The sequence below is a fragment of the Suncus etruscus genome, chromosome 14 (genome assembly GCF_024139225.1).
Source record: "Suncus etruscus isolate mSunEtr1 chromosome 14, mSunEtr1.pri.cur, whole genome shotgun sequence".
Lineage (NCBI taxonomy): Eukaryota > Metazoa > Chordata > Mammalia > Eulipotyphla > Soricidae > Suncus > Suncus etruscus.
In genome coordinates, this window is record NC_064861.1 from 80,283,630 (window position 1) to 80,309,327 (window position 25,698).

The 25,698-nt window shown below is 47.7% G+C and overlaps 1 protein-coding gene across 1 annotated transcript; it reads left to right on the forward strand.

Moving 5' to 3' along the window:
• Nucleotides 1-3,156: 3,156 nt before the first annotated feature.
• PDCD2L (programmed cell death 2 like) lies at nucleotides 3,157-24,654 on the forward strand. Its single transcript, XM_049787449.1, has 7 exons — nucleotides 3,157-3,264; nucleotides 3,358-3,509; nucleotides 4,190-4,264; nucleotides 7,582-8,070; nucleotides 9,137-9,247; nucleotides 16,063-16,208; nucleotides 24,476-24,654. Exons 1-7 carry the CDS (start codon nucleotides 3,157-3,159, stop codon nucleotides 24,604-24,606), a joined length of 1,212 nt encoding a protein of 403 aa, XP_049643406.1. The 3' UTR covers nucleotides 24,607-24,654.
• Nucleotides 24,655-25,698: the final 1,044 nt, after the last annotated feature.

Consider the following 25,698-nt stretch of genomic DNA (forward strand, 5'->3'; position numbering starts at 1 on the left):
CTTGAGTCTCCTACTTGCCTCTAAGCCATCCCCCCTGCCTTTTATTTTCTATTCTAGTGGGATTTGGGGAACACACCTGATTAGCATTCAGGGACTGCTTATGGCTTGATGTTCAAAGACTGCTCTAGGAACCATGCAGTGCCAGAGATTGAACTTGGATCCCATACTTGCAAAACATGCACTTAAGCCCACTTGTCATCTTTTTGGCCCTGAAACTCTTGGGAAAGGCAGCACACTCCTAGCAATGCTAGAAAATGCTCTTAACTTGGGTTTGGAAGGTCGCTTTCAGTGGTGCTTAGGGTACCATGCTCAATAGCATCCAAGCCTCTAGCATGGAAAGCCTGTGCTCCAGTCCTTTGGACTATCTATCTTATCTTCCTGGCCTAACATCTTAAACTTTCTTTTATTTATTTTTTTATTTTATTTACTTACTATTTGGAGTGAGCATGCCTCATGATGTTTGGGCATTACTTATGGCTCTGCGCTCAGAAATTGCTCCTGGCAGGCTCAGGAACCATATGGGGTCTGTCCTGGGTTGGCTGAGTGCAAGGCAAATACACTTCCGTTGAGCTATTGCTCCCGCCCATTTTTTTTTTCCCTCCTCGATTTAATACTTAGAAGTGGAAATTCCAAGAAACATGGAACCCATATGAGGACTTGATGGCACACTGGGCAGATGCCAAAGCAGACACCGATTCTGCATGGTGTTATGGGCTTGGAATGGGAGCAGGTACCTTCCTGCTTGACCTGCTTAAAAGTGAGGTTGCACAGGGCTAGAGAAATAGTACAGTGGTTTTTATTTATTTTATTTTATTTTTTTGACCAAAGCTGGTGGTGTTCTTGGTTACTCCTGGATCTGCGTTCAGAAATCGCTCCTGGCAGGCTCAGGGGTCCATATGGGATGCCGGGAATCAAACCGGGTTCATCTCAGCTTGGAAGCATGGAAGGCGAACATCCTATCGCTGTATAATCAATCACTCCTGTGCCAGTACAGTGATTTTTAAATGCATGTCTTGAACTGGAGTGATAGTACAGTGGGCAGGGTGCTTGCCTTACTTGTATGCATCTAACCTGGATTCAAGCCCTGGCATCCCAAATGTACCAAGGAGCACTGCCAAGAGTTATTCCTGGGCAGAGAGCCAGGTGTAAGCCCGGAAAACTGTCAGTTGTGGCCCAGAAATTTAAAATAATGAGACTGCACGGCCTAGGGATCTAACTCCAGTTAGTAGGGCACATGTTTGGCAGGTTTGAGACCCTGAATTCAGTCCTTAATGCCTCTAATGGCCCACAATGCCCAGCACTAAACCTGCCCCACAGGGCCTAGAGAACATCTGGAGTCTAGTACTATTAGGAGTTAAACCCAGGGTCCCAGTCCCTATGTAAAAGAGTGAGGGGCCAGAGCAATGGCACAGCAGTAGGGTGTTTGCCTTACACGCGGCTGACCCAGGATTGACGTGGGTTTGATTCCCGGAGTTCCATATGGTCCCCTGAGCCAGGAGTGATTTCTGAGCACAGAGTCAGGAGTAACCCCTGAGTGTCACCGGTGTGGACCAAAAACTAAAATAAAAGAATAAAATAAAAATATAAGGCCAGATTGATAGTACCATAGATAGGAAGCTTGCTTTGCACACAGTCGACCCAAATATGATCCCCAGCTCCATAAACAGTCCCTAAAGCACTTCCAGTAGTGATCCTGATCACAGAGCCAGAAGTAAGCCCTGAATACCGCCTAGTGTCATACAAAATTCTCTCCTACACCCATCACAAAAATGAGAAAAGGAATTAAGACTCTCAAAGTAAGGGCTGGAGCGGTGGCGCAAGGGATAAGGCGTCTGCCTTGCCTGCGCTAGCCTAGAACGGACTTCGGTTCGATATCCTGGTGTCCCATATATGGTTCCCCAAGCCAGGAGCGATTTCTGAGCGCATAGCCAGGAGTAATCCCTGAGCGAGCGTCAACGGGTGTGGCCCCCCAAAAAAGACTCCCAAAGTAAGAGTCAGTTGATTCTTTTTTTTTTTTTTTTTTTTTTGGTTTTTGGGCCACACCCGGTGACGCTCAGAGGTTACTCCTGGCTATGCGCTCAGAAGTCGCTCCTGGCTTGGGGGACCATATGGGGCGCGGGGGGATCGAACCGTGGTCCATCCAAGGCTAGCGCAGGTAAGGCAGGCACCTTACCTCCAGCGCCACCGCCCGGCCCCGAGTCAGTTGATTCTTATTAATTTTTATTTTATTGGGGGGGTGCCATTCAGCAATGCTCAGGAGTTACTCCTGACTCTTCCCTCAGGGATCTCCTGGCGGCGCTTGGTCTATCTGCAGTGCCCGGGATTGAATCTGAGTCAGTCATGTGCAAGGCAAGTGCCCTTCTTGATATATGTGTATATGTGTGTGTGTGTGTGTGTGTGTGTGTGTGTGTGTGTGTGTGTGTGTGTGTGTGTGTGTATATAATCTTTCCGGCCCCTGATTTTCTTTTTCTTTACAAGAATAGTATCTCATTTATTTCTGGTTAGATTTGGGGGGCTCACACTCAGTGAAGGTCAGGGGTTACTCCTGACTTTACTCTCAGGGGGTCATTCCTGGTGCTGCTGGGGCATCGAATTCAAGTCAGCCGCATGCAAGACAATCGTGCTACCACTCCTGCCCCTCTGGTTAGTTTTTTCCTTTCATCAGCCACACTCCACGCTACTCCTGGGAGTCTGCAAAGGGATAGAATGGGAGTGATTGAAAATGGAGGGAACCGCCAATGCAAAACAAAACCTTTGCTTCAGCCCCTGGCAAATAAATGTCTAACATGACACATGATGCACATTTGACATGCTCCAGGTATCAGTGCATTGAAAGGCCTGCGGGTTCCCAGAGAGCGAGGCCCCTGCAAGAGCCACTAGGACGCGTGAATCTAGCTGGATTTGGGGGTCACACCCGGTGACGCTCAGGAGTTAGTCCTGGCTTTACGCTCAAAAATCACTCCTGGCTTGGGGGACACTATGGGACGCCGGGAATCGAACCACGATCCGTCCTAGGCTAGCGCCTGCAAGGCAGACGGCTTAACTCTTGCGCCACCGCTCGGTCCTAGAAAGTCGCGCTGGAAAAGCAGTGCGCATGCGCCGAGCCGCGCCTCCCTGGCCACCGTAGTCGGGCTGGTCACGTGATCGAGCGTCATCATGGCGGCCCCCAGGAAACCTGTGCTGCTCGGGCTTCGCGATTCCGCCGTGTCCGGCTGCCCGACGGGGCCGAGCGCTTGGACGGCTAGCAAGCTGGGCGGCGTTCCGGTGAGGTGGGGCGTGGAGCCGGTGATGGTGGTGGGGAAGCGGGACGAGGTAGAGGCCCAGCGGGGTGTGAAGACTGCCCTCTCCTCCCTGCAGGACGCCCTGCCCGCCGTGGCTGCGCCGAGGCCGGAGTGTGCCGCCTGCGGGGAGCCGCTCGCCCTGCTGGTGCAGGTGTACTGCCCGCTCGAAGGCTCCCCGTTTCACCGGCTGCTGCACGTCTTCGCGTGTGCCCGCCCCGGCTGTGGCAGGTAGGCTGGGAGCGATCCCCCCGACTGGGCCGGGGAGAAGGGTGGAAAGGGAACCCCAGGGGCCGGGAAGGTGGCGCTAGAGGTAAGGTGTCTGCCTTACAAGTGCTAGCCAAGGAACGGACCGTGGTTCGATCCCCCGGCGTCCCATATGGTCCCCCCAAGCCAGGGGTGATTTCTGAGCACATTGCCAGGAGTAACCCCTGAGCGTCAAACGGGTGTGGCCCAAAAACCAAAAAAAAAAAAAAAAAAAAGAAAAAGAAAGGGAACCCCAGTGGCCGGAGAGATAGCATAGAGGTAAGGCGTCTGTGTTGCATGCAGAAGGACGGTAGTTCGAATCCCGGCATCCCATATGATCCCCCGAGCCTGCCAAGAGTAACTCCTGAGCGCCCGCTTTGTGGATCCAAAAAGCAAAATAAAAGAAAGAAAAGGGAACCCCAGGGGCCAGAGAGATAGCATGGAAGTAGGGCGTTTGACTTGCCTGCAGAAAGACAGTGGTTCGAATCCCGGCATCCCATATGGTCCCCTGTGCCTGCCAGGAGAGATTTTTGAGCGTGGAACCAGGAGGAACCCCTGAGCACAGTCAGGTGTGACCCAAAAACCAAAAACCAAAAAAAAAAAAAAAAAAAAGGAACCGCGGTTCGGCTCCAGAACTCTCATAGCCTTTTTCTTTACCCTCAAAGCTGGAAGGTGTTCCGCTCCCAGAGCCTGCAGCTGCGAGAAAAGGAAGTGCGGGATCCTCCAGTCCCTCAGGTACAGTGACTGTAACTGGAAGTTATTTTGTTTGTTTGTTTTGGGGTCACACCCGGCAGCGCTTAGGGGTTACTTGAGGCTCTGCGCTCAGATATCGCCCCTGACAAGTTCAGGGAACCATATGGGATGCCGGGATTCGAACCATCGTCCTTCTGCATGCAAGGCAAACGCACTACCTCCATGTTATCTCTCCGGCCCTGGCAGTTATTTTTTTCAGGTTTTTTCTTTCCGGCCACACCCGTTTGATGCTCAGGGGTTACTCCTGGCCAAGTGCTCAGAAATTGCCCCTCGCTTGGGGGGACCATATGGGATGCGGGGGGATAGAACCATGGTCCTTCCTTGGCTAGAGCTTGCAAGGCAGACACCTTACCTCTAGCGCCACATCGCCGGCCCCATTTTTCAGGTTCTTGTTTTAGAATTTTGGGGGAGAGCGGGACACACTCAGAGATGTGTGAGAGTTCTACGTGGCGTTGAAAATTCAAATTGGGGGCCCGGAGAGATAGCACAGCGGCGTTTGCCTTGCAAGCAGCCGATCCAGGACCAAAGGTGGTTGGTTCGAATCCTGGTGTCCCATATGGTCCCCCGTGCCTGCCAGCAGCTATTTCTGAGCAGACAGCCAGGAGTAACCCCTGAGCAAATTGGGACTCTTGTCTATAGCCCGTTAAGCCACCTTGTTCTTTGAGTGGTTTTATTTTTTTGCCCTTCTCCAAACCACAAAATGTGGTTTCCTCCAGAGTTTGATTTATTATACCTGATTTATTTGTTTGTTTGTTTGTTTTGCGGGGGCCACACCCGGCGTTGCTCAGGGGTTACTCCTGGCTGTCTGCTCAGAAATAGCTCCTGGCAGGCACGGGGGACCATATGGGACACCGGCATTCAAACCAACCACCTTTGGTCCTGGATCGGCTGCTTGCAAGGCAAACACCGCTGTGCTATCTTTCCGGGCCCTATTTATTATACCTGATTTATTATGCCTTAAGTTTCCTTGTTTTTGGTTTTTGGGCCACACCCAGTGACACTCAGGGGTTACTCCGGTTACTTCTGGCTATGTGTTCAGTGATTGCTTCTGGTTTGGGGAACCATATGAGTCTGTTCTATGTTAGTGCGTGCAAGGCTAACACATCTTGAGAAACACATCTTACTGATTTATATATTTTTTTGTTATTGTTTTGTTTTGAGGCCACACTTTACTGTGCTCAGGGCGTATTCCTAGTTCTGCTCTCAGGAGATCGTTCCTGATGGAATTTAGTAAATAGATGTTGTGCCAGGATGGAACCAGAGCCTGACCAGTGCTAGGAAAGTTCCCTACTCACTGAAATATACTCAGACTTCTTACCTTTATGAATATGTATATACTTGTACTTGAATTTATAGTAAGTATACTGTAAGTATATATACTATAAGTATAAATAAGTATACCTCTATACTGTGATATGTGGGTGTAACACATTTCACTTTTTTCGTTGTTGTTGTTTTTTTGGGGTTTTTTTTTTTTGGTTTTTTTTTTTTTTTTTTTTTTTTTGGTTTTTGGGCCACACCCGGCAGTGTTCAAGGGTTACTCCTGGCTGTCTGCTCAGAAATAGCTCCTGGCAGGCACGGGGGACCATATGGGACACCGGGATTCAAACCAACCACCTTTGATTCTGGATCGGCTGCTTGCAAGGCAAACGCTGCTGTGCTATCTCTCTGGGCCCTGTTTTTGGTTTTTGGGCCACATCCAGCAGCACTCAGGGGTTACTCCTGGCTCTGCGTTCAGAAATTGCTCCTGGCAGGCTCAGAGGGACCATATGGGTTGCCGGGATTCTAATCACCATCTGTCTAGAGTAGACTGCATGCAAGGCAAATGCCCTACCAATGTGCTATCTCTCTGGCCCCACATTTCACTTATTTTTTTAATTTATTGAGTTACAAATTCAAACAGATTGGTAGCAACAGAATACAATTCTGTCTTGGTCAGAACTTCTGGCTCTGTGCTTAGAGATCACTCCCGGCAGAACTCATGGGATCATATGTGCTATTGGGGATTGAACCCAGGTCAGTTGAGTGCAAGGCAAGGACTTTACCTCCTTTTCTCTCTTTTCAGCCCCCCCTCACTGAATTCTTTTTTTGTTTTGGGGCCATACCTGGCCTGGTGGTGCTCAGGGGTTACTCCTGGCTCTGCATTCAGGAATCACTCCTGGCAGACTCAGGGACCATATAGGATGCTAGGGTTTGAACCCAGGTTGGCCAGGTGCAAGGGAAATGTGTTATCACCCATCCTTCACACTTAATCCTTTTTTTCCCCCCACACTGACTTTGTTTGTTTGTTTATTTTTGGGCCACACCCAGCATCGCTCAGGGGTTACTCTTGGCTATCTGCTCAGAAATAGAAATAGCTCCTGGCAGGCATGGGGGACCATATGGGACACCGGGATTAGAACCAACCACCTTAGGTCCTGGATCAGCTGCTTGCAAGGTTAACACCTCTGTGCTATCTCTCCGGCCCCCACACTGACTTCTTAAACCTGTTCTTGATATCAGGAATGATGGATACTGGTGTTTGCCTAGATTTATCAGCATTCAGTAGTAAAGATACACTTGAGCACACTTGAGGACTGGAAAGATAATTCAGGGGTTAAGGCACTTAGTTTGCCTGCAGTCAACCTTGGTTTGATTCCCTTTTCCACATATGAACCACTGAGTTACTTCAGGAATTATCCCTGTGTACAGATACAGGAATAGCCTCTTCGCATAGCTGAGTATGGCCCCTTCCCAACAGCAAACCAGAAAAACATTTGAGAACTGCCAGGGCTCTGATCTGTTTTGCCACTTCCCTGCAGAAGTGGGGAAGTTATCAAAACTGTCACTCTAGAGGCCTGAGAGAGAGCACAGCCATTGACCAGAGCTTGATCCCTTGATTTCTGGCATCCCATACAGTTCACCAAGTACTACCAGAAGTGATTATTGAGTTTAGAGCCAGGAGTAACCCTTGAGCACCATGGGTGTGCCACACTCTCATGAAAAAGCTTGCTTTTTCTCCATATGTAAAATATTATTCCATGTCCTCTTCTTACTTTTCTGTGTCATGTTTGTGCCTCTTAGTTGACCTGATAGCAAATTCTTGCTCCTATCTCGAACCCTCACTACAAAATAGTCTGGGGAAAAATACCCCTTTCCTGCCCGTTTCTGCAATACATGCAACACAATTAAAATAGTTTGAAATGGATGGTTGAAGAAACAGCTATAATTTATTTGCTCAATTGTCTCCAAAGAGAGTACTTGTCACCTCCAGCAAATTTTGAGAAAATTGGGAGCAGGAAGTTGAGTCCAAATGTGCCGAGAGGAGAAGGACTGGTTTGAAGGCTCAATTGGGAAGATGGAGGGATGGGTGGCTGGAGCCAGGGGACAGAGGAAACCTGTTGGTGTGTTTGCAATTCAACCACTGGATGTTGTTCCCTAACCAGGAAAAGGGCCTCGCAGCTGTGGACTGGTGTGATGATGCAGATGACTGGGGAAGTGACAGTGAGCAGATGTCTCCACACCTTAAAGAGGGCTTTACAAGTCCTTCCAGTAGTGCCAGAGATGTAGACTGGACTGGTCAGCTCCAGCACCTTTGCCTACATGATCCTGTCCCCGAAGCTGTTCCTCCTGCTGCATCTTGTGGGGAACAGGTCTCCTCGTCCTTAGTGAGGACACAATTCCTGCCTTATTACATCTGTGTCGTAGATGAGGGTGATTACAGAGACTCGGTCAGTCTAGATCATGCTCAGAGTCTTCTGCAGGAATACCAGCGGAGAGAAGGTGTTGACATGGAAGAGTTGCTTTCCCAGAGGTGAGAATGGGTGTCGATTTGATCAAAAGCTCCCTTTACCTTGGTCTGGAGCAATATTACTGTGAGTAGAGTATTTGTCTTGTAAGCAGCTGATCCGAGTTCAATCCCCTGTATCCTATAGCATCCCCCATACACCACTAAGCGTGGTTCCTTAGTGTAGAGTCAGGAGTAACTCCTGAGCATTGCTGGGTGTGGGCCCCCCCCCCAAAAAAAAAAGATGAAGAATCAGGAATCCCTTTGCCCATCAGTACTTCAGTTTGCTCTTATACTTAGGGTAGGTAAGAACTTGTGGGGTAGGAGGACTTCCTGCTTCTTTTTTTAGGGATGTGAGAGAGCAGGGACCAGAGAGATGTACATTGGGTCACTTCACTTGCAGTGTTTGATCCCTGCTGCCATATATAGTCCCCACCAGGAGTGATTCCTGTGTTAGAACTAGGAGTAAAGCCTAAACACCAGGCCACAAAGATAGTAGAGTGGGTAGTGCATTGCCTTGCATACAGCTGACCTGGGTTCGATTCCCAGCATCCCCTATGGTCCTTCAAGCACCACCAGGTGCTTGAAGCCAGGAGAAAACCCCTGAAAATTACCAGGTGTGGCCCAAAAACTGAAAGAGGAAAAAAAAAAAGACTTAATCCCTAGCATCACATGGCTTTTCAGTACCACCATGTTTGATCTCTATTTACCAAAAAACAAAGAGGGCCTGAGATGTAGCTAGCAGGGGTGTAGTGGATGGAGCCTTGCCTGTGTGAGGCCCTGGGCTCAATTCTTGGCACCACCAAAACTAAAACCAAACAACTAATAACCGACCTAGCAGCTCGAGTCCCTCTGTGAGCCTCAGATATCACATGTAAAGTGGACTTGACACATGTCTCTCTATTGTCTGTTCACACAGGGGGTTGGGGAGTCTGATCCCAGGAAGGAGCGAGCAAATGGCTATGGAGCAGGTCTTGGGAGAAGGGCGGGGCAGGGAATTGGTGATGTGCATTTTAAGATGTTGAAATGTTTGCTCTTGTAGATATGTAATTTTCTGGTTAGAGACAGTGAAAGTGTTTTCTGTTTCTCTTAGTTTTTCTAGTAAAGATAATGAAAAATATGAGAAGACCACAGTTAAAAATGGAGATAAAATATTTTACAAATTTATGAAGAGAATTTCTGCCTGTCCGGAGCAGATTTTAAGGTAAAAGGGTCACTTTTATTGGTTTTTGCATTTGTTTATTTTGGACAGTGCTGAGAATTGAACCCAGTACTTCACATATACAAGACATGTCCTCCACTACCGAGTCACATCTGGCCTTTATTGTTTTACTTGATTATAAAATTAATACATGTTCATTTGGAACATATGAAAGGATAGCAAGGCCACAAAATCTACAGTATTCTCCAAATGAGAAAACCATTGCTAAGAATTTAGTTTCTTTTTTTTTTTTTTTTTTTTTTTTTTTTTTTTTTGGACCACACCCGGTGGTGCTCAGGGGTTACTCCTGGCTGTCTGCTCAGAAATAGCTCCTGGCAGGCACGGGGGACACCGGGATTCGAACCAACCACCTTTGGTCCATGGATCGGCTGCTTGCAAGGCAAACGCTGCTGTGCTATCTTTCTATGCCCTCTTTATTTTATTTATTTATTTTTTTTGGGTTTTTTTTTTGGGGGGGGGGCCACACCCGGTGACGCTCAGGGGTTACTCCTGGCTATGCGCTCAGAAGTCGCTCCTGGCTTGGGGACTATATGGGACTCCAAGGAATCGAACCGTGGTCCCTCCTAGGCTAGCGCTGGCAAGGCAGACACCTTACCTCTAGCGCCACCATGCCGGCCCCAGAATGTAGTTTCTTTTTTTTTTTGTTTTTTGGGCCACACCCGTTTGACGCTCAGGGGTTACTCATGGCTATGTGCTCAGAAATCGCCCCTGGCTTGGGGGGACCATATGGGACACCAGGGGATCGAACTGCTGTCCGTCCTATGCTAGCGCTTGCAAGGCAGACACCTTACCTCTAGTGCCACCTTCCCGGCCCCAGAATTTAGTTTCTTATATTCACTTTTGTTTGTTTGTTTTTCGGGGCCACACCTAGTGGTGTTCAGCGGTCAACTCCTGGGTCTGCGCATGGGTTATTCCTGGCAGTGCTTAGGGGATCATATGGGATGCCAGCGATCAAATCTGGGCCAGCCACATGCTGGCTATTGTGTGGCTATTGTGTGGCTATTACTGTGCTATTGCTCTGGCTCCAACATACACTTTCTCTTTTATTTTTTGAGTCACACCCGACAGTGCTCTGGGGTTACTCCCGGCTCTACGCTCAGAAATCACTCCTGGCAGGCTCGGGGGACCACATGGGAAGCCGGGATTCGAACCGCCGACCTTCAGCATGCAAGGCAAATGCCTTACCTTCATGCTATCTCTCCGGCCCCGCCCTGTGAGCTTTGTAGATTGATCTCTGCATGATCTTTTCCCTTCAACCCTGTTGCTGGTCCTCATTGATGAGAGTAGCCCCTGAGAAGCCCCTGTAATATGTCAACAGCATAACTGAGAATCCAAGAGGACTCAGCGTTTTTTTTTCCAATAAGGACTTGCTGGTACTTGAAATCTTCTGTATATATTAAATTCTTTAAAAGACATTTTGTTGGTGCCAGAGCGATAGAGCAGCAGGTAGGGACTGCACACTGCCGACCTGGCTTTGATCCCCAGCATCCCATATAGTCCCCCAAAGCGTGCCAGGACTAACTTCTGAGTGCAAAGCCAGGAGTAACCCCTGAGCATTGTAGGTATCTCCTCCTCCAACTTCTAGTTTATCCCACCTGAATGATCAGAACCATCCACACCTGGAATGGGCTAGTAGAGGAGTCTGCCTGTGGGGAAAGAGGGGATAAGGAGAGTTAAAGGGGCTGGAGCAATGGCGTTAGAGGTAAGATGTCTGCTTTGCAAGCACTAGCCTAGGATGGACCACGGTTTGATCCCCTGGCGTCCCCGATAGTCCCCCAACCCAGGAGCGATTTCTGAGCGCATAGCCAGGAGTAACCCCTGAGCATCAATGGGTATGGCCAGAAAAGAGATAGCATGGAGGTTAGGCGTTTGCCTTTCATGCAGAAGGTCATTGGTTCGAATTCCGGTGTCCCATATGGTCCCATATTACTTGCCAGGAGCAATTTCTGAGCATGGTGTCAGGAATAACCCCTGAGCACTGCCGGTTGTGACCCAAAAACCAAAAAAAAAAAAAAAAAAAAAAAAATTTGGGCCCGGAGAGATAGCACAGCGGTGTTTGCCTGGCAAGCTGCCGATCCAGGACCAAAGGTGATTGGTTCGAATCCCGGTGTCCCATATGGTCCTCCGTGCCTGCCAGGAGCTATTTCTGAGCAGACAGCCAGGAGTAACCCCTGAGCTCCGCTGGGTGTGGCCCAAAAACCAAAAAGAAAAAAGAAAAAAGAAAAAAGGAGAGTAAGAGTCAGCAAAGAGTGTGAGGCAGCAAGGAAGCCTGGAGAGCAGCCGAAAGGAAGACAGAGAGCCCCTGAGAGAAAGAGGCAGAGAGAGCCAGAAAAGGGACAGAGAAATGGCTGCTTGGAAAAGGCTTAGCATAGAAGCCATATGAAGAAATGTACATGGCGGTTAGGACCATGAAATAAAGCTGGAACTTCTTTTTTTTTTTTTCCTTTCTCGCTCTCTCTCTTTTTTTTTGTTTTTTGGGTCACACCCGGCAGCACTCAGGAGCTATGCCCCTGATAGGCTCGGGGGACCATGTAGGATGCCGGAATTTGAACCACCATCCTTCTACATGCAAGGCAAACAGCTTACTGCTGTGCTATCTCTCCAGCCCTCAAAGCTGGAACTTCTTTTTTTTGTTTTTGTTTTTGTTTTTGTTTTTTGGGTCACACCCCGCAGCACTCGGGTTACTCCTGGCTCTGCACTCAGAAATCGTTCCTGGCAGATGCAGGGGATCATGTGGGATGCCGGGATTCGAACCACTGTCCTGTATGCAAGGCAAATGCCTTACCTCCATGCTATCTCTCCGGCCCGACTCCTGGAACTTCATCTGATTGTTTTATGAATTTCTCCGCTGTTTGCAACCTTCAGACCCAGCAGGCCTTAGGGGCTGCAGGAGCCAGATCTGGCCAAGCTGAGAAAGGCCTCACATCCCCCTACCAACACACGTGGACTGTCTTTATATTAAAATAATAGGGCATCACTGGGTGTGGCCCAAAAACAAACCCTAAAAAAGGGTGAGTTTTTTTTTTCTTGGTTGTTTTGTGTTTTTGGGTCAGATCTGGTGGCCCTCAGGGGTTACTCCTGGCTCTCAGGCTCTTGGCCCTCAGAAATCACTCTGTGGGCTCGGAGCACCATATGGGATGCAAGGATTTGAACCACTGTTCATCCTGAATCAGCTGTGTACAGTGCAAACGCCCAACCACTGTGCTATCTCTCTGGCCCCTTGTTTTTGTGTTGTTTATTGTTTTGTTTTTCTTTGTGGTACTGAGTCTAAAACCTCACACGGGAAGCAAGTTCTCTTCCACTGGGCTATATCTGGATCTCTAAAGTTTCTTTCCTTTTTGATTCTTTAGCATTTATTTTATGTTATTTATGTTATGGAGGTGGGGAAGAGGCGCTTGGGGTCATATCCAACTGCTCAACCTTGAGCAAGACAAACAGGCACTTTGCCAACTGTACTACCATCCAGCCGAGTCTGGGTTCGGCAGGTGTGTTTGAACACTGTCTTTCCTGCCCTCATCTAAACTTCATCTAAAGTTTAAGTCAGGGGTCTCAAATTTGTGGCCCGCAGGCTGTTTGCGGCCCTCCGTACAACATTTTGTGGCCCTCGGCCAGCCTTCAAATATCGCAGTATTCGTGATTATTCGCAATAAAAATCACATTAGTAAGAAAAAAATCGCATTAAACATTCGCATACCCCAAGCAGTTTCGTTCGGGGTATGCAAATGTTTAATGCGATTTTTTTCTTACTAATGCTATTTTTTTTGCGAATATTCGGTAATCGAATAATCACGAATACTTTGCGCCTAGCGCAGACGTCATTTCCGCTGCTCCTGCCCGCTGTCCCTTGCATTATCGAAGACTTAAGGGAGAGAAGTTTATTACAGAATTAGATTTTGTTATACCTTCATCATGACTTCATCAAAGCCTGCAGTGAAGAGAAAGATTGATGACGAGCACAGACAATTTCAGGAAAAGTGGGAGACACAGTATTTCTTTGTTGAGCACAGGGGCATCCCCACATGTCTTATTTGCTCAGAGAAAGTTGCAGTGCACAAGGAATACAACTTGAAACGCCATTATTCAACTAAACATGCTGAGGAATGTGCAAAATATCAAGGAAATGAGAGAGCCAAGCGGGTTGCCAGTCTTAAAGCATGTCTAATGAGGCAACAAGATTTCTTCAAGAAAGCAACCAAAGAGAATGTTGCATCAGTCGAAGCTAGTTACATGGTTAGTGAGATGATTGCTAAGGCAGGGAAACCATTCACAGAAAGAGAGTTTGTTTTAAAAAAATGCATGTTGGGCCCGGGAAGGTGGCGCTAAAGGTAAGGTGTCTGCCTTGCAAGCTCTAGCGTAGGACGGACCGAGGTTCGATCCCTCGGTGTCCCATATGGTCCCCCCAAGCCAGGGGCGATTTCTGAGCGCATAGCCAGGAGTAATCCCTGAGCGTCAAACGGGTGTGGCCCAAAAACCAAAAAAAAAAAAAAAAATGCATGTTACAGGCTGTAAGTTTGCCATGGAAGAGGTTTGTTGGAATAATAACCGATGGAGCGCCATCGATGACAGGGAGGAAAAATGGACTGGTGGCATATATTCCAAAAAAGACTTGAAGAGGAGGGTATAGAGAAGGCCATTGCTCTTCACTGCATTATCCATCAGCAGGCCCTTTGCAGTAAATGCCTTCCGTGTGACAATGTGATGTCTGTTGTTGTGAAATGCATCAACCAAATCAGATCCAGGGGCTTAAAGCACAGGAGGTTCCGTGCTTTTTAGAGGAAATGGAGTCAGAATATGGAGATGTGCTCTATTTCACCGAGGTCCGTTGGCTCAGCAGGGGAAATGTCCTGAAAAGATTTTTTGAGTTGAGAGAAGTGAAAGCCTTCATGGAGAAGGATGGGAATGCTGTTTCTGAGTTGAGTGATCACAAATGGCTCATGGACTTAGCTTTTCTTGTTGACATCACACATAAGCTGAATGTACTAAACAAGATGTTACAAGGCCCAGGGCAGCTTATCAGTGCTGCCTGTGACAAAACAAAATTTGTGTTATGGAAACCCCAGCTCTCTCAGACAAATCTTTGCCATTTCCCAGCATGCAAGGAACTTGTGGATGCAGGCATACCATTCAGTGGTGAAAAATATGTTGATGCTATTTTTAAGCTAGAGAAGGAATTTGATCAAAGATTTTAGACTTCAAAAAGCACAGAGCCACTTTCCAAATTTTTGTGGACCCCTTTTCCTTTGATGTGCAAGATGCCCCTCCTGTGCTTCAAATGGACCTCATTGACCTGCAATGCAACTCTGATCTCAAAGCCAAGTTCAGGGAGATTAGTGGAAAAGCAGACATGCATGGCAATTTTTGAGAGAATTGCCCCCCAGCTTCCCTGAGCTTTCCCGAATGTTCAAGCGCACCATGTGCCTTTTTGGGAGCATATATTTGTGTGAAAAGTTATTCTCACATTGAACTTCAATAAGTCCAAGTACAGGTCTAGACTTAATGATGATCATCTTCAAGCCATACTGAGGGTCTCAACTGCTTCCTGTCTAAAGCCAAATGTGGTTCAGATTTGTGAGAAGAAGCGCTGTCAAGTCTCTGGCAGCAAGGAATAGACAAAAGATGCCATGTTCAGAAGAACTGTTCATGATCTTCACTCAATGTTCTATTCATGTTCAGAAAAAATAATTAAAACTGTTAATAAAAAAAACTGTTAATAATGACGTTTGAGGACTTTTTTTTCTGAAATCCCTTTTGCGGCCCTGCCTCACCCCGACTTTGCCTCCGGCGGCCCCCAGGTAAATTGAGTTTGAGACCCCTGCTTTAAGTTGTTTTAGGGGCCGGAGAGATAGCATGGAGATAGAACGTTTGCCTTGCATGCAGAAGGATGGTGATTTGAATCCCAAAATCCCATATGGTCCCCCGAGCCTGCCAGGAGCGATTTCTGAGCATAGAGCCAGGAGTAATCCTTGAGCACTGCCAGGTGTGAACCCAAAGACCAAAAAAACAAAAAAACTTCAAGTTGTTTTGAGTCAACAACCTTATTGCTAGTTTACTTTGGCCTTTGGATTTCTTGGTTGTTTGTTTTAGTTTTGGGGGCTACCTCCAGCCATGTCCAGGCGTTACTCCTAGCTCTGTGCTCAGGAATTACTCTTTTTTTTTTTTTTTTTTGTGGTTTTTGGGTCACACCCGGCAGTGCTCAGGGGTTATTCCTGGCTCCAGGCTCAGAAATTGCTCCTGGCAGGCACGGGAGGACCATATATGGGACGCCGGGATTCGAACCGATGACCTCCTGCATGAGAGGCAAACGCCTTACCTCCATGCTATCTCTCCGGCCCCCAGGAATTACTCTTTTTTTTTTTTTTTTTTTTTTTTTTTTTTTTTTTTTTTTTTTTTTTTTTTTTTGGTTTTTGGGCCACACCCTGTGACGCTCAGGGGTTACTCCTGGCTATGCGCTCAGAAGTCGCTCCTGGCTTGGGGGACCATATGGGACGCCGGGGGATCGAACCGCGGTCCGTCCGAGGCTAGCGCAGGCAAGGCAGGCACCTTACCTTTAGCGCCACCGCCCGGCCCCCAGGAATTACTCTTGACAGTGGTTGGTGTATCATGTGGGATGCTGGGATCGAAACCCAGGTTATCCAAGTGCAAGGCAAAACCCCTACCTCCTGTATTACCGCTCTGATTTCTGGTTATCTGTTTCAGCTCTGTACAGTTTGTAGGAAAGAAAGTTTTCAAAGTGACCTTTGGTGATGGAGCGTGACTTGTAAGTTTCTGATTGAGGATGTTTTGTTTCTGGACCCCAGGTATTCCTGGAGCGGAGAACCTCTGTTTCTGACGTGTCCTCCCTCAGGGGTCTCCAATCTTCCCGCCTGCAGCTGTGGAGCCCAAAGGATATTTGAGTTTCAGCTCATGCCTGCCCTGGTCAGCGTGCTCAGTGGCACCCACTCAGGTAACAAGCCCTTTACTGGTTTGAGTTTATTCGTTTCTGGCACTAATTTAGATTTATCTTAAAATGTAAAGCTGTCTTTTCGTTTTAGTGAAACAAATTTGAGGTCTCTTGATGTGGCCGATGTAGTTGATACAGCACACATGAGGTTCTGGATTCAGTTCCTGGAACTGCCACGTTGTGGCGCTAGTGAGCCATAGTGGTCTTGAACACCTGAGCACTGCTGGGGGTGACCTGTCCACAATAATAGTGACAAAAGACACATTTAGAAACTGAAATGATTGGGCTAGAGTGATAGCACAGCAGTAGGACTTTTGCCTTGCACACACACAACCCGGGACAGACCTGGGTTTGATTCCTGGCATCCCATATGGTTCCCTGAGCCTGCTAGGGCGACTTTTGAACAGAGAGCCAGGATTAACCCCTGAGTGCCACTGGTGTGACTCAAAAAGGAAAAATAAAATTTAATTTTGGAAATTATTTTTTTTTGAGGCCACACCCGTTGATGCTCAGGGGTTACTTCTGGCTAAGCGCTCAAAAATTGCCCCTGGCTCGGGGGGACCATATGGGATGCCGGGGGATCGAACCGCGGGAACCGCGGTCCTTCCTTGGCTAGCGCTTGCAAGGCAGACACCTTACCTCTAGCACCACCTCTCCGGCCCCTGGAAATTATTTTAAGGAAACTTATGTCTGATCCATCAACATAAGTATTAATACCATTTTGGTTGATTTAAAAACATACTTTCTGGGACCGGAGAGATAGCATGGAGGCAATGCGTTGCATGCAGAAGGACGGTAGTTCACATCCTGGTGTCCCAACCCATATGGTCCCCTGAGCCTGCTAGGAGCGATTTCTGAGCATAGAGTCAGTAGTAACCCCTGACCACTGCTGGTGTGACCCAAAAGCCAAAAAATAAAAAAAAATAAAAAAACATACTTTCTGATTTTTTTTTTTTTGCCACACCCAGCAGTGCTCAGGGCTGACTCCTGCTCTGTGCTCAGGATTTACTTCTGACTGTTTGGGGGACCATATGGGGTACCAGGGATGGTATTAGGGTTCCAGTTGACACCCAACTCTGAGAGTCAAAGACCAACTCCGATAATGCAAGGTGCAAAAGGGAGTTTATTTGGTTAACCAAAATATGAGCCTCATCTCACTAGGGGAATCTTGGCTAGGACCTCGAATCAAATCTTCAAGCAGTTTATGTAGAAATTACAAGCATTGAGGCCAGAGAGATAGCATGAAGGTAAGGCGTTTGCCTTCCATGCAGAAGGTCAGTGGTTCAAATCCCGGCATCCCATATGGTCCCCTGAGCCTGCCAGGAGCGATTTCTGAGCATGGAGCCAGGAGTAACCCCTGAGCATTGCCGGGTGTGACTCAAAAACCATAAAAAAAAAAAAAAAAAAAAGAAAAGAAAAGAAAAGAAATTACAAGCATTAACAGATCGGGGCCGGAGAGATAGTATAGAGGTAAGGCGTTTGCCTTGCCTACAGAAGGACGGTGGTTGGAATCCTGGAATCCCATATGGTCCCCCGAGCTTGCCAGGAGCAATTTCTGACCGTAGAGCCAGGAGTAATTCCTGAGCACCACTGGGTGTGACCCCCAAAACAAACAAACAAACAAAAAACAAGCATTAACAGATCATTAATGGTATAATCATTTCATTGTATAGATGTCTTAATTAATCACTGATTTTCCTGGCTCAACCTTGGTTGTCTGGGGATACTTTGATTCAAACCTTAGTTGTCAAGGGATATCCTAATACAGAACCTGATTTGATTCAGATTCTGGCTGTCAAGGGTTACTCTGGTTCAAACTTTTGGTTGTTCAGAGAGCCTTTTTCCAACCTCACTCAACCCCTACTTCCTTTTTCCTGGAGGCCACCAACTTTGGTTTTATTTCTGAGTTAACTCTTTCTCTGCCTTCAAGTAGGAGTAGAAAAGTACACTTTACTAGGGTTTGGGCTTGTCTTAGTCTATAGTTGATCATGGACTTAGGGGTCCTTACAATGGAACCTGAGTCAGTTGGTGTGAAGCAAGTGCCTTACATGCTGTACTATGGCTCCAGCCCCAGTTTATACTTTTATCATCTCTAAAATTATATTCAGGTCACTCGTTAGATCGGTCCAAGGGCACTTTTTTGACATGCATGTGGCCCCAAATTTGAAACCTAACTCCCAGCGCTGCCCATTATAACCCTTGATACACTGCAGAAACTCCTCCCCACCATCATCCAGTATAGTCCTGGTGCCTGGCATTGCCAGCATCACATCCAGGCCCTGGCTCTAACCTGCTAATCCTACACTGCTGGCCCAAATCTGTTGGAAGTCACCCGAACCCTGAGCACTGCTTAGGGTCATCCCTGCACCACCAAAAAGAAATAAAATAATCTTCATTATACTAAGACGACCGGAGCCATAGTGTAACTGTTTACATCAACCAACCCAGGTTTGATCCCTGGCACTCCATAAGGTCCCTAAGCACCATCAGGAGTGATCCCTGAATGCAGAACCAGGAGTAAGTCCTGAGCACAGCAGGAAGATCTGTGGCCCAAAAAAAGAAAAAAATATATTAAAATGTATTATTATTCCTTTATATAGTTATTATATTGGGTATATTTATCACTTTATCATTGTTAGATATTCTTTTTTTGTTTTCTGGCTGGGTTTGAGGCACATTCAGAAGTTCTCTGGACCATCTCTTGGCTTTATGCACGGGGGACCATATGGGTCGTCGAGGATTGAACTCATACTAGCTGCACTACCTCCTATACTGTCTCTTCAGCCCCATCATGATTTATTTTAATTTTGGGGAGGGGTTTGAGCCATACCCTGTAGTGCTCGGGCTTACTCCTTCCTGGTTCTGTGCTCAGTGATCACGCCTAGCAGGAATTCAAGGAATCATATATGGTGCCAGGGATCGTGTATGATCAGCAACACGCAAGGCTAATGCTTTAGCTGCTTGTAATATCTCTCTAGACATTTTAGCTTTTTTTTTTTTTTTTTTTTTTTTGATTTTTCGGGCCACACCCGGTGGCGCTCAGAAATTGCTCCTGGCTTGGAGGACCATATGGGACGCCGGGGGATCGAACCACGGTCCATCCTAGGCTAGCACTTGCAAAGCAGACACTTCTAGCGCCACCGCACCGGCCCCATTTTTTGCTTTTTTTTTTTTTGTTTGTTTTTTGTTTTGGTTTTTGGGTCACGCTCAGGGGTTACTCCTGGCTATGCGCTCAGAAGTTGCTCCTGGCTTGGGGGACCATATGGGACACCAGGGGATCGAACCTCGGTCCGTCCAAGGCTAGCGCAGGCAAGGCAGGCACCTTACCTTTAGCGCCACCGCCCGGCCCCTTTTGCTTTTTTTTTGTTTGTTTGTTTGTTTTGTTTTTGGGCCACACCCGGCGGTGCTCAGGGGTTACTCCTGGCTGTCTGCTCAGAAATAGCTCCTGGCAGGCACGGGGGACCACATGGGACACCGGGATTTGAACCAGCCACCTTTGGTCCTGGATCGGCTGCTTGCAAGGCAAACACCGCTGTGCTATCTCTCCAGGTCCTGCTTTTTTTTTTAACCCCCTTCTCCCACTTCCCTTTTTCTCGCTGACATTGTCATGGTGCTGATCGGACGTTGCACACCTACTTGGCAGTGGTGATGTCACATTTGCTGTGGTGCCCACCAGGGAACACACATGTGGTGCTCCCATATTCCACCAGAGTGCTCATTGAGGGCTGTATTCTTTAATTGTGCTTATACACATTTAAAAACATACAATTATTGGGGCTGAAGCAAAACCATAGCAGATAGGACCTTTGCTTTGCACACTTCTGTCTCCTGGGTTTGATTCCTAGCACCACTTATGGTTCCCTGGTCCTCTCCAGGAGTGATCCCTGTGAAAAGCCAGTAGTAGGGGCCGGGTGGTGGCGCTAAAGGTAAGGTGCCTGCCTTGCCTGCGCTAGCCTTGGACGGACCTCGGTTCGATCCCCCGGTGTCCCATATGGTCCCCCAAGCCAGGAGCAACTTCTGAGCACATAGCCAGGAGTAACCCCTGAACATTACCGGGTGTGGCCCAAAAACCAAAACTCAAAAGCAAAAGCAACAAGAAATTTTTTTGCCACACCCAGCAGTACTCAGGGGGGTTACTCCTGGCTCTGTGTTCAGGAATCACCTGGCAGGCTCTGGGGACCATATAGGATGCCAGGAATCGAACCCGAGTCAGCCATGTGCAAAGCAAATGCCTTACCCACTGTGCTATGATCCAGCCCCGATATATTGGTTTTTTGTTTGTTTGATTTTGGGCCACACCCGGTGATGCTTAGTGGTTATTTCTGGCTATGCGCTCAGAAATCACTCCTGGCTTGAGGGACCATAAGGGACTCGGGGGGGTTGAACCGATGTCTGTCCTAGGTCAGCTGTTTGCAAGACAAACGCCCTACCATTGTGCCACCACCTCTCCTGCCCCTAAATTGTTTTTTGTTTTGTTTTGTTTTGGTTTTGGTTTTTTGGGTTACTCCTGGCTCTATGCTCAGAAGTTGCCCCTGGCAGGCATGGGGGATCATATGGGATGCCAGGATTCAAACCACTGTCCTTCTGCATGAAAGGCAAACACCTTACCGCCATGCTATCTCTCGGCCCCAGCGATTTCTTTTTTTTTTTTTTTTTTTGGTTTTCTAAATTGTTTTTTAAATGTACTTATTTTGGGGAGGTTTGGGCCATATGCAGCAATGCTCAGAGTATGCTCCTGGCTGTGTGCTCTGGAGTCACTCCCAGTATGCTCGGGGAACCATATGTGGTGTGAGCCATTAAATCAAGTGCCCCGCCTATCACACACATTCTCCTTGTGTCCTCATGGCAGATGCTTGTAAGGGTTTGCTGTTTCCTGGCACAGCTTCGGTGCTTACCACTTTGTCCTGGCATGGCAGGAAATCACTTGCAGCACCAGGATGAAAGACTGCAGAGCTTTCAGGCAGGATCACACTTGGTTTGTCTGTAGCTCCAGCAATGGAACTTGCCACCATAGCTTGCCAGGCAGCTAAGCCCCTGAACCCTAGCCCCTTCGCTTTATGTTTATCAAAGTTGTTTGCAAAAGGTCCTAATTTAGGAGTCAGAGAAATAGCAGAGTAGGCATTTGCCTTGGCACTCAGCTGAATTGTATTTAGTCCCTGGCACCCCATAATGTCTTTTGTATAGTCAGGAGTAAGCTGTGCTCTCACAATTTTTTTCTAGTCGTTTGCAGGGGGCTATATGCAGGGATGAGGATCTGTTTGTTCTCTTGGGGCCACACCTGACCATGCTTAGGGCTTACTCCTGATTCTTCACTCAGAAATTACTCCTGATTGTGCTTGGGGAACCCAATGAGATGCTAGGGGTCAAACTCAGGTTGGCTGTATGCAGGGCAAGCACCCTACCCAGTGGGATCTGGATCAAACCCGGGCCTTTCTGTCTACAAAACTTGGTTTTGACCACACCCAGAGCATGTGGGAGGAAATTGAGCTGTTTCGTCAGCCCTTAGTATCTTACTTTTAATCTTTTGGAGTGTTCTAGGGGCTGGAGAGATAGTATCTGTGTTAGTCCTGAGCACAACTAGCTGGTGGCTCATCTGCCTCCCCAACTTCCTTCATTTAGAGCAGTGCCAGGGAGAAGTCCCTGGTGAATGGGCCTGAAGCAGAAGCAACGTGAGGATTACAAAAACAAGATAGGCGTAAGAGAGAAAAAGCCTTGTGGACTGAGAACCCCGACTTTTCTTCCTGTACTGTATTTATTGTTTAGAACCAGTAAACACAGGAAGAAGGACAAATATTAAGACCCAGCTGGGGGCCGGAGAAATAGCACAGTGGTAAGGCATTTGCCTTGCTAGCAGTCTATCCAGGGCTGATGGTGGTTCAAATCCTGGCATCCCATATGGTCCCTCGTGCCTGCCAGGAGTGATTTCTGAGCAGAGAGCCAGGAATAACCCCTGAGTACTGCTGGATGTGACCCAAAAGCAAAACAAAACAAAAGCAAAAGACCCAGCTGCTATTCTAGCCTGGCTAGGCCTTTATATATCAAAGGGGTCTGGGGCAGTTAGTGCAGAAGTCTCTGGATTGTCTTCTGGGAGAGAGGGCAGAGTGAATACTGGACCCTGCCTATATTGGACATTTCCTAAGTCCGCTGAAGTTCCAGTACTTGGTAAATAAGGATCCCCAACTCACCTTTTTGGCCCCTTTCCTCAGATATTCATCTTTCTAGCTAAGTGTATTTATTTCCTAGGTGTCTGTATATCCACCTGAAGAGTAGCCATGATACTGGTGCCACCTTCATGGACCCACTGTCAAGCTCCAAGATACTTTGTCTTAGAGTTCTGACTTATTACAGATCAGGGGCCAAGCTGGACTTGGGGGAACTCTACGGGGTGCCAGGGATTGAACCTGGGTTGACTTTTAAGTTTGAGAACTTTTGGAGTTGTAATGAAGTCTTATTCAGTTATTTGTTGTAGGGTTTAGGTTTGGTTTGGTTTGATTTTTTTAGGCCACACCCAGTGATGCTCAGGGACCACCCCTAGTAAGCATGGGAAGCTTGGAGGATCATATGGGATTCAGGAGATCAAATTTGGGTTGGCCATTTGCAAGGCAAACAACCTACCTGCTGTACTATTCTTAGGTCACCTAGCTTTTGTTTTATTTTTATTTTTACTGTTTCTGATTTGGGGGCTGCCTCTGGCTATGTTCAGGGATCTCTCTTGGAAGAATTCAAGGGAACCCTGTATAGTGCTGGGATTGAATCCAGGTCAACCTAGAGCAAGATAAATGCCTACCCACTGTACTATCTCTCCAACCCCTATTTTAAACTATATTTCCACTTAAGTCTGCTTGTTTTTTTAATCATTAGTTGTCACTTATCATGGGAAGTGTTACTTTTTTGGGTTTGTTTTTTTGGGCCATACCTGCCAGAACTCAAGGCTTATTCCTGGCTCTGAGGTCCAGGACCACTCCTGGCAGGGATCAGCCGCATGTGGGGCAGATCACTCCAGCCCGAGAGTGACTGGAGGCTGCTGAGCACTAATTTTCCAGCTTGTACAATGAAACTGCTTGAGTAGCAGCACCCGTTATCCTGATCGTGAGCCATCTTTCTCGTTTCTTTGTGCACATGAAACCTCTGGTGCTGGAGAGTGAGTGCAGGAAGTGGGGCACTTGTCTTCATGCAGCTGCAGTGTCTGCTCCCCTGGTTTGAGTCCTTGGCACCACATATGGATCCCTGAGCACTGCTAGGATTGACTGCTGAGCATAGGGCCAGCAGTAGCCCCTGAGCATCACTGGGTGTTGCCCAGAAGCAAACCTAAAGAACCTGTGGGGCCTAAGAGCACAGGAGGTAAAGCAATAGCATGACCCTGTGGTACCATCAGGGTCATTCCTGAGCACTGCCAGGTGTGGCCCACAAGCAAACTAAAAAGCTCTGCTGGGGGCCCAAGTGATAGCACAGCAGCAAGGCATTTATTTGCCTTGCACGCATCTGAGCCAGACAGACCTGGGTTGGATCCCTTGCATCCCATATGGATCCCTAACCTGCCAGGAGCAGTTTCTGAGCACAGAACCAGACGTATCCCCTGAGCTCTGCCGGATGTGACCCAAAAATCAAAAACAAAAAAAGTTCAGCTTTACAGGGATTAGGCTGCGCCTCTTTCTGTTCTAGTATCTCACATGTATTAGCTCTTACTTTCCCTTCATAGTAGCCTTTTTGTTTGTTCTGTTTTGTTTTGTTTGGGGGCCACCACCTGCTCTGTGCTTAAGGGTCTCTCCTGGAGGTTTGCAAGCAACCATGTGGTACAGGGACTGAATCCCGACCTTCTGTGCACAGAGCATGTGCTCAGACTATCGAACACTCTGGCCCCCTCACAATAATATCAACCTTAAGAGAGCTACTGTCGGGGCCGGGCGGTGGCGCTGGAGGTAAGGTGCCTGCCTTACCTGCGCTAGCCTAGGAGACGGACCGCGGTTCGATCCCCCGGCGTCCCATATGGTCCCCCAAGCCAGGAGCGACTTCTGAGCGCATAGCCAGGAGTAACCCCTGAGCGTTACCGGGTGTGGCCCAAAAACCAAAAAAAAAAAAAAAGAGAGAGCTACTGTCATTAGCACAGAGAGGTAGGTACAGTGGCTTATCCAAAGGTGGTAAAGCTGGGATTTGAACTCAGACTGACTTGATCCAGAGCCAGTAGGCAGGTTGGAATATTGACTGTGTCCCATGGTACATCATCTTTGCTGCAATCCTGAGCAGGTTCTGTTATTTTTTTTTTTTTTCAGGTCTTTCTGTGGAATTCGGCACCGTTCTCGTTTACACATGTGAGAAGAGTTGCTGGCCTCCGAACCACCAGACTCCTCTGGAAGAATTTTGTATTATACAGGAAGACCCAGATGAAGTCTTATTTAAATAGTGCTTTTCCTCTTATTTATATAAATTAAATTTTACTCTTTTTTTTTTTCTGTATGTGTGTGTTTGCTTCATTCTGACTCCCAAATGATTAATTCCTATTTTAGTTATATGTTAACCTTTGTGACTTTTCAGTCCCCTGGGCAGAGAATTAGAGCCTCCTATAGTGGACTAGGCGCTCCTTCCAGGGTCTGTGACTTGAGGTCGAATTGCTTGGCATCTGGGAAGCTCCCGTCTGTCCCAGAGGCCAGGTTCGCTACCCAGGCAACTGGCAGGCCTGCAGAAGGTAGAGAAGCTGCCATGTTGGGAGCACTGTGAACAGAGCCCCTGTTAGCACGGCAACCACTCACCCTGTTTCAGTAGTTTGAAGCTCCTGTCTGAGACATTAGCCTTTTACTTCATTTCAATGTATTTATTTTGCATTGGGGATCACAGTGGTGGCTGTCAGCTCTCAGCTCCCAAAACTCGAGCAGTTCTCAGTTCTGTGCTTGGAGTTCTCATGGGATCATGTAGTATCAGGGATCAAAGCCAGTCCAGGTCTGCCATATGCAAGGCAAGCACCTTACCCCACTGTACTATCTTTCCAGTCCCTTTAGTTCTTTTTCTGAGGGTCACTCACACTTGGCCATGCTTGGAGACTGGGCCCACTCCCAGAGGTACTCAGGCTTATGGTAACTTGAGGGCCTCCAGGGCCAAACACAGTGATGGGGGGTTGGGAGGATATGTGGAGTTCAGGGTCAAACCTAGCCTCCAACATGCTAGGGCAGACTCTCTACCACTTAAGCCCTGTCCCCAGTTCCTCATCACTTTGGTTTTGTATTTAGGCTATACCCAGCAATGCTTAGGGCTTGCCCTATCTCTGCTCAGGGATCACTGCTGACAAAGCTTTAGAGATAGCATCTGGATTCCAGGATTTAATTCACATCAGCCACACACTAGGCAAGTACCCTATTCTGTGTTCTATGTCTTCTACCCCACCCCTCAGTCATTGTTAAGGCATCTGGGACTCTCCCTTCAGTTGAGAACTGCTCTTGGTAGAGATGAGGAAACTAGTGTTTCCCAAGGCAGACGATATGCCCCCTACCTCCACCTAAGT

Bases quoted from the DNA above. Each gene is read 5' to 3' on its own strand.
- PDCD2L (XM_049787449.1), top strand. From the start codon at position 3,157: ATGGCGGCCCCCAGGAAACCTGTGCTGCTCGGGCTTCGCGATTCCGCC. The intron at 3,265-3,357 runs GTGAGGTGGGGC...TCCTCCCTGCAG, and splicing joins GCAAGCTGGGCGGCGTTCCG to GACGCCCTGCCCGCCGTGGC. The intron at 16,209-24,475 runs GTAACAAGCCCT...TTTTTTTTTCAG, and splicing joins GCTCAGTGGCACCCACTCAG to GTCTTTCTGTGGAATTCGGC.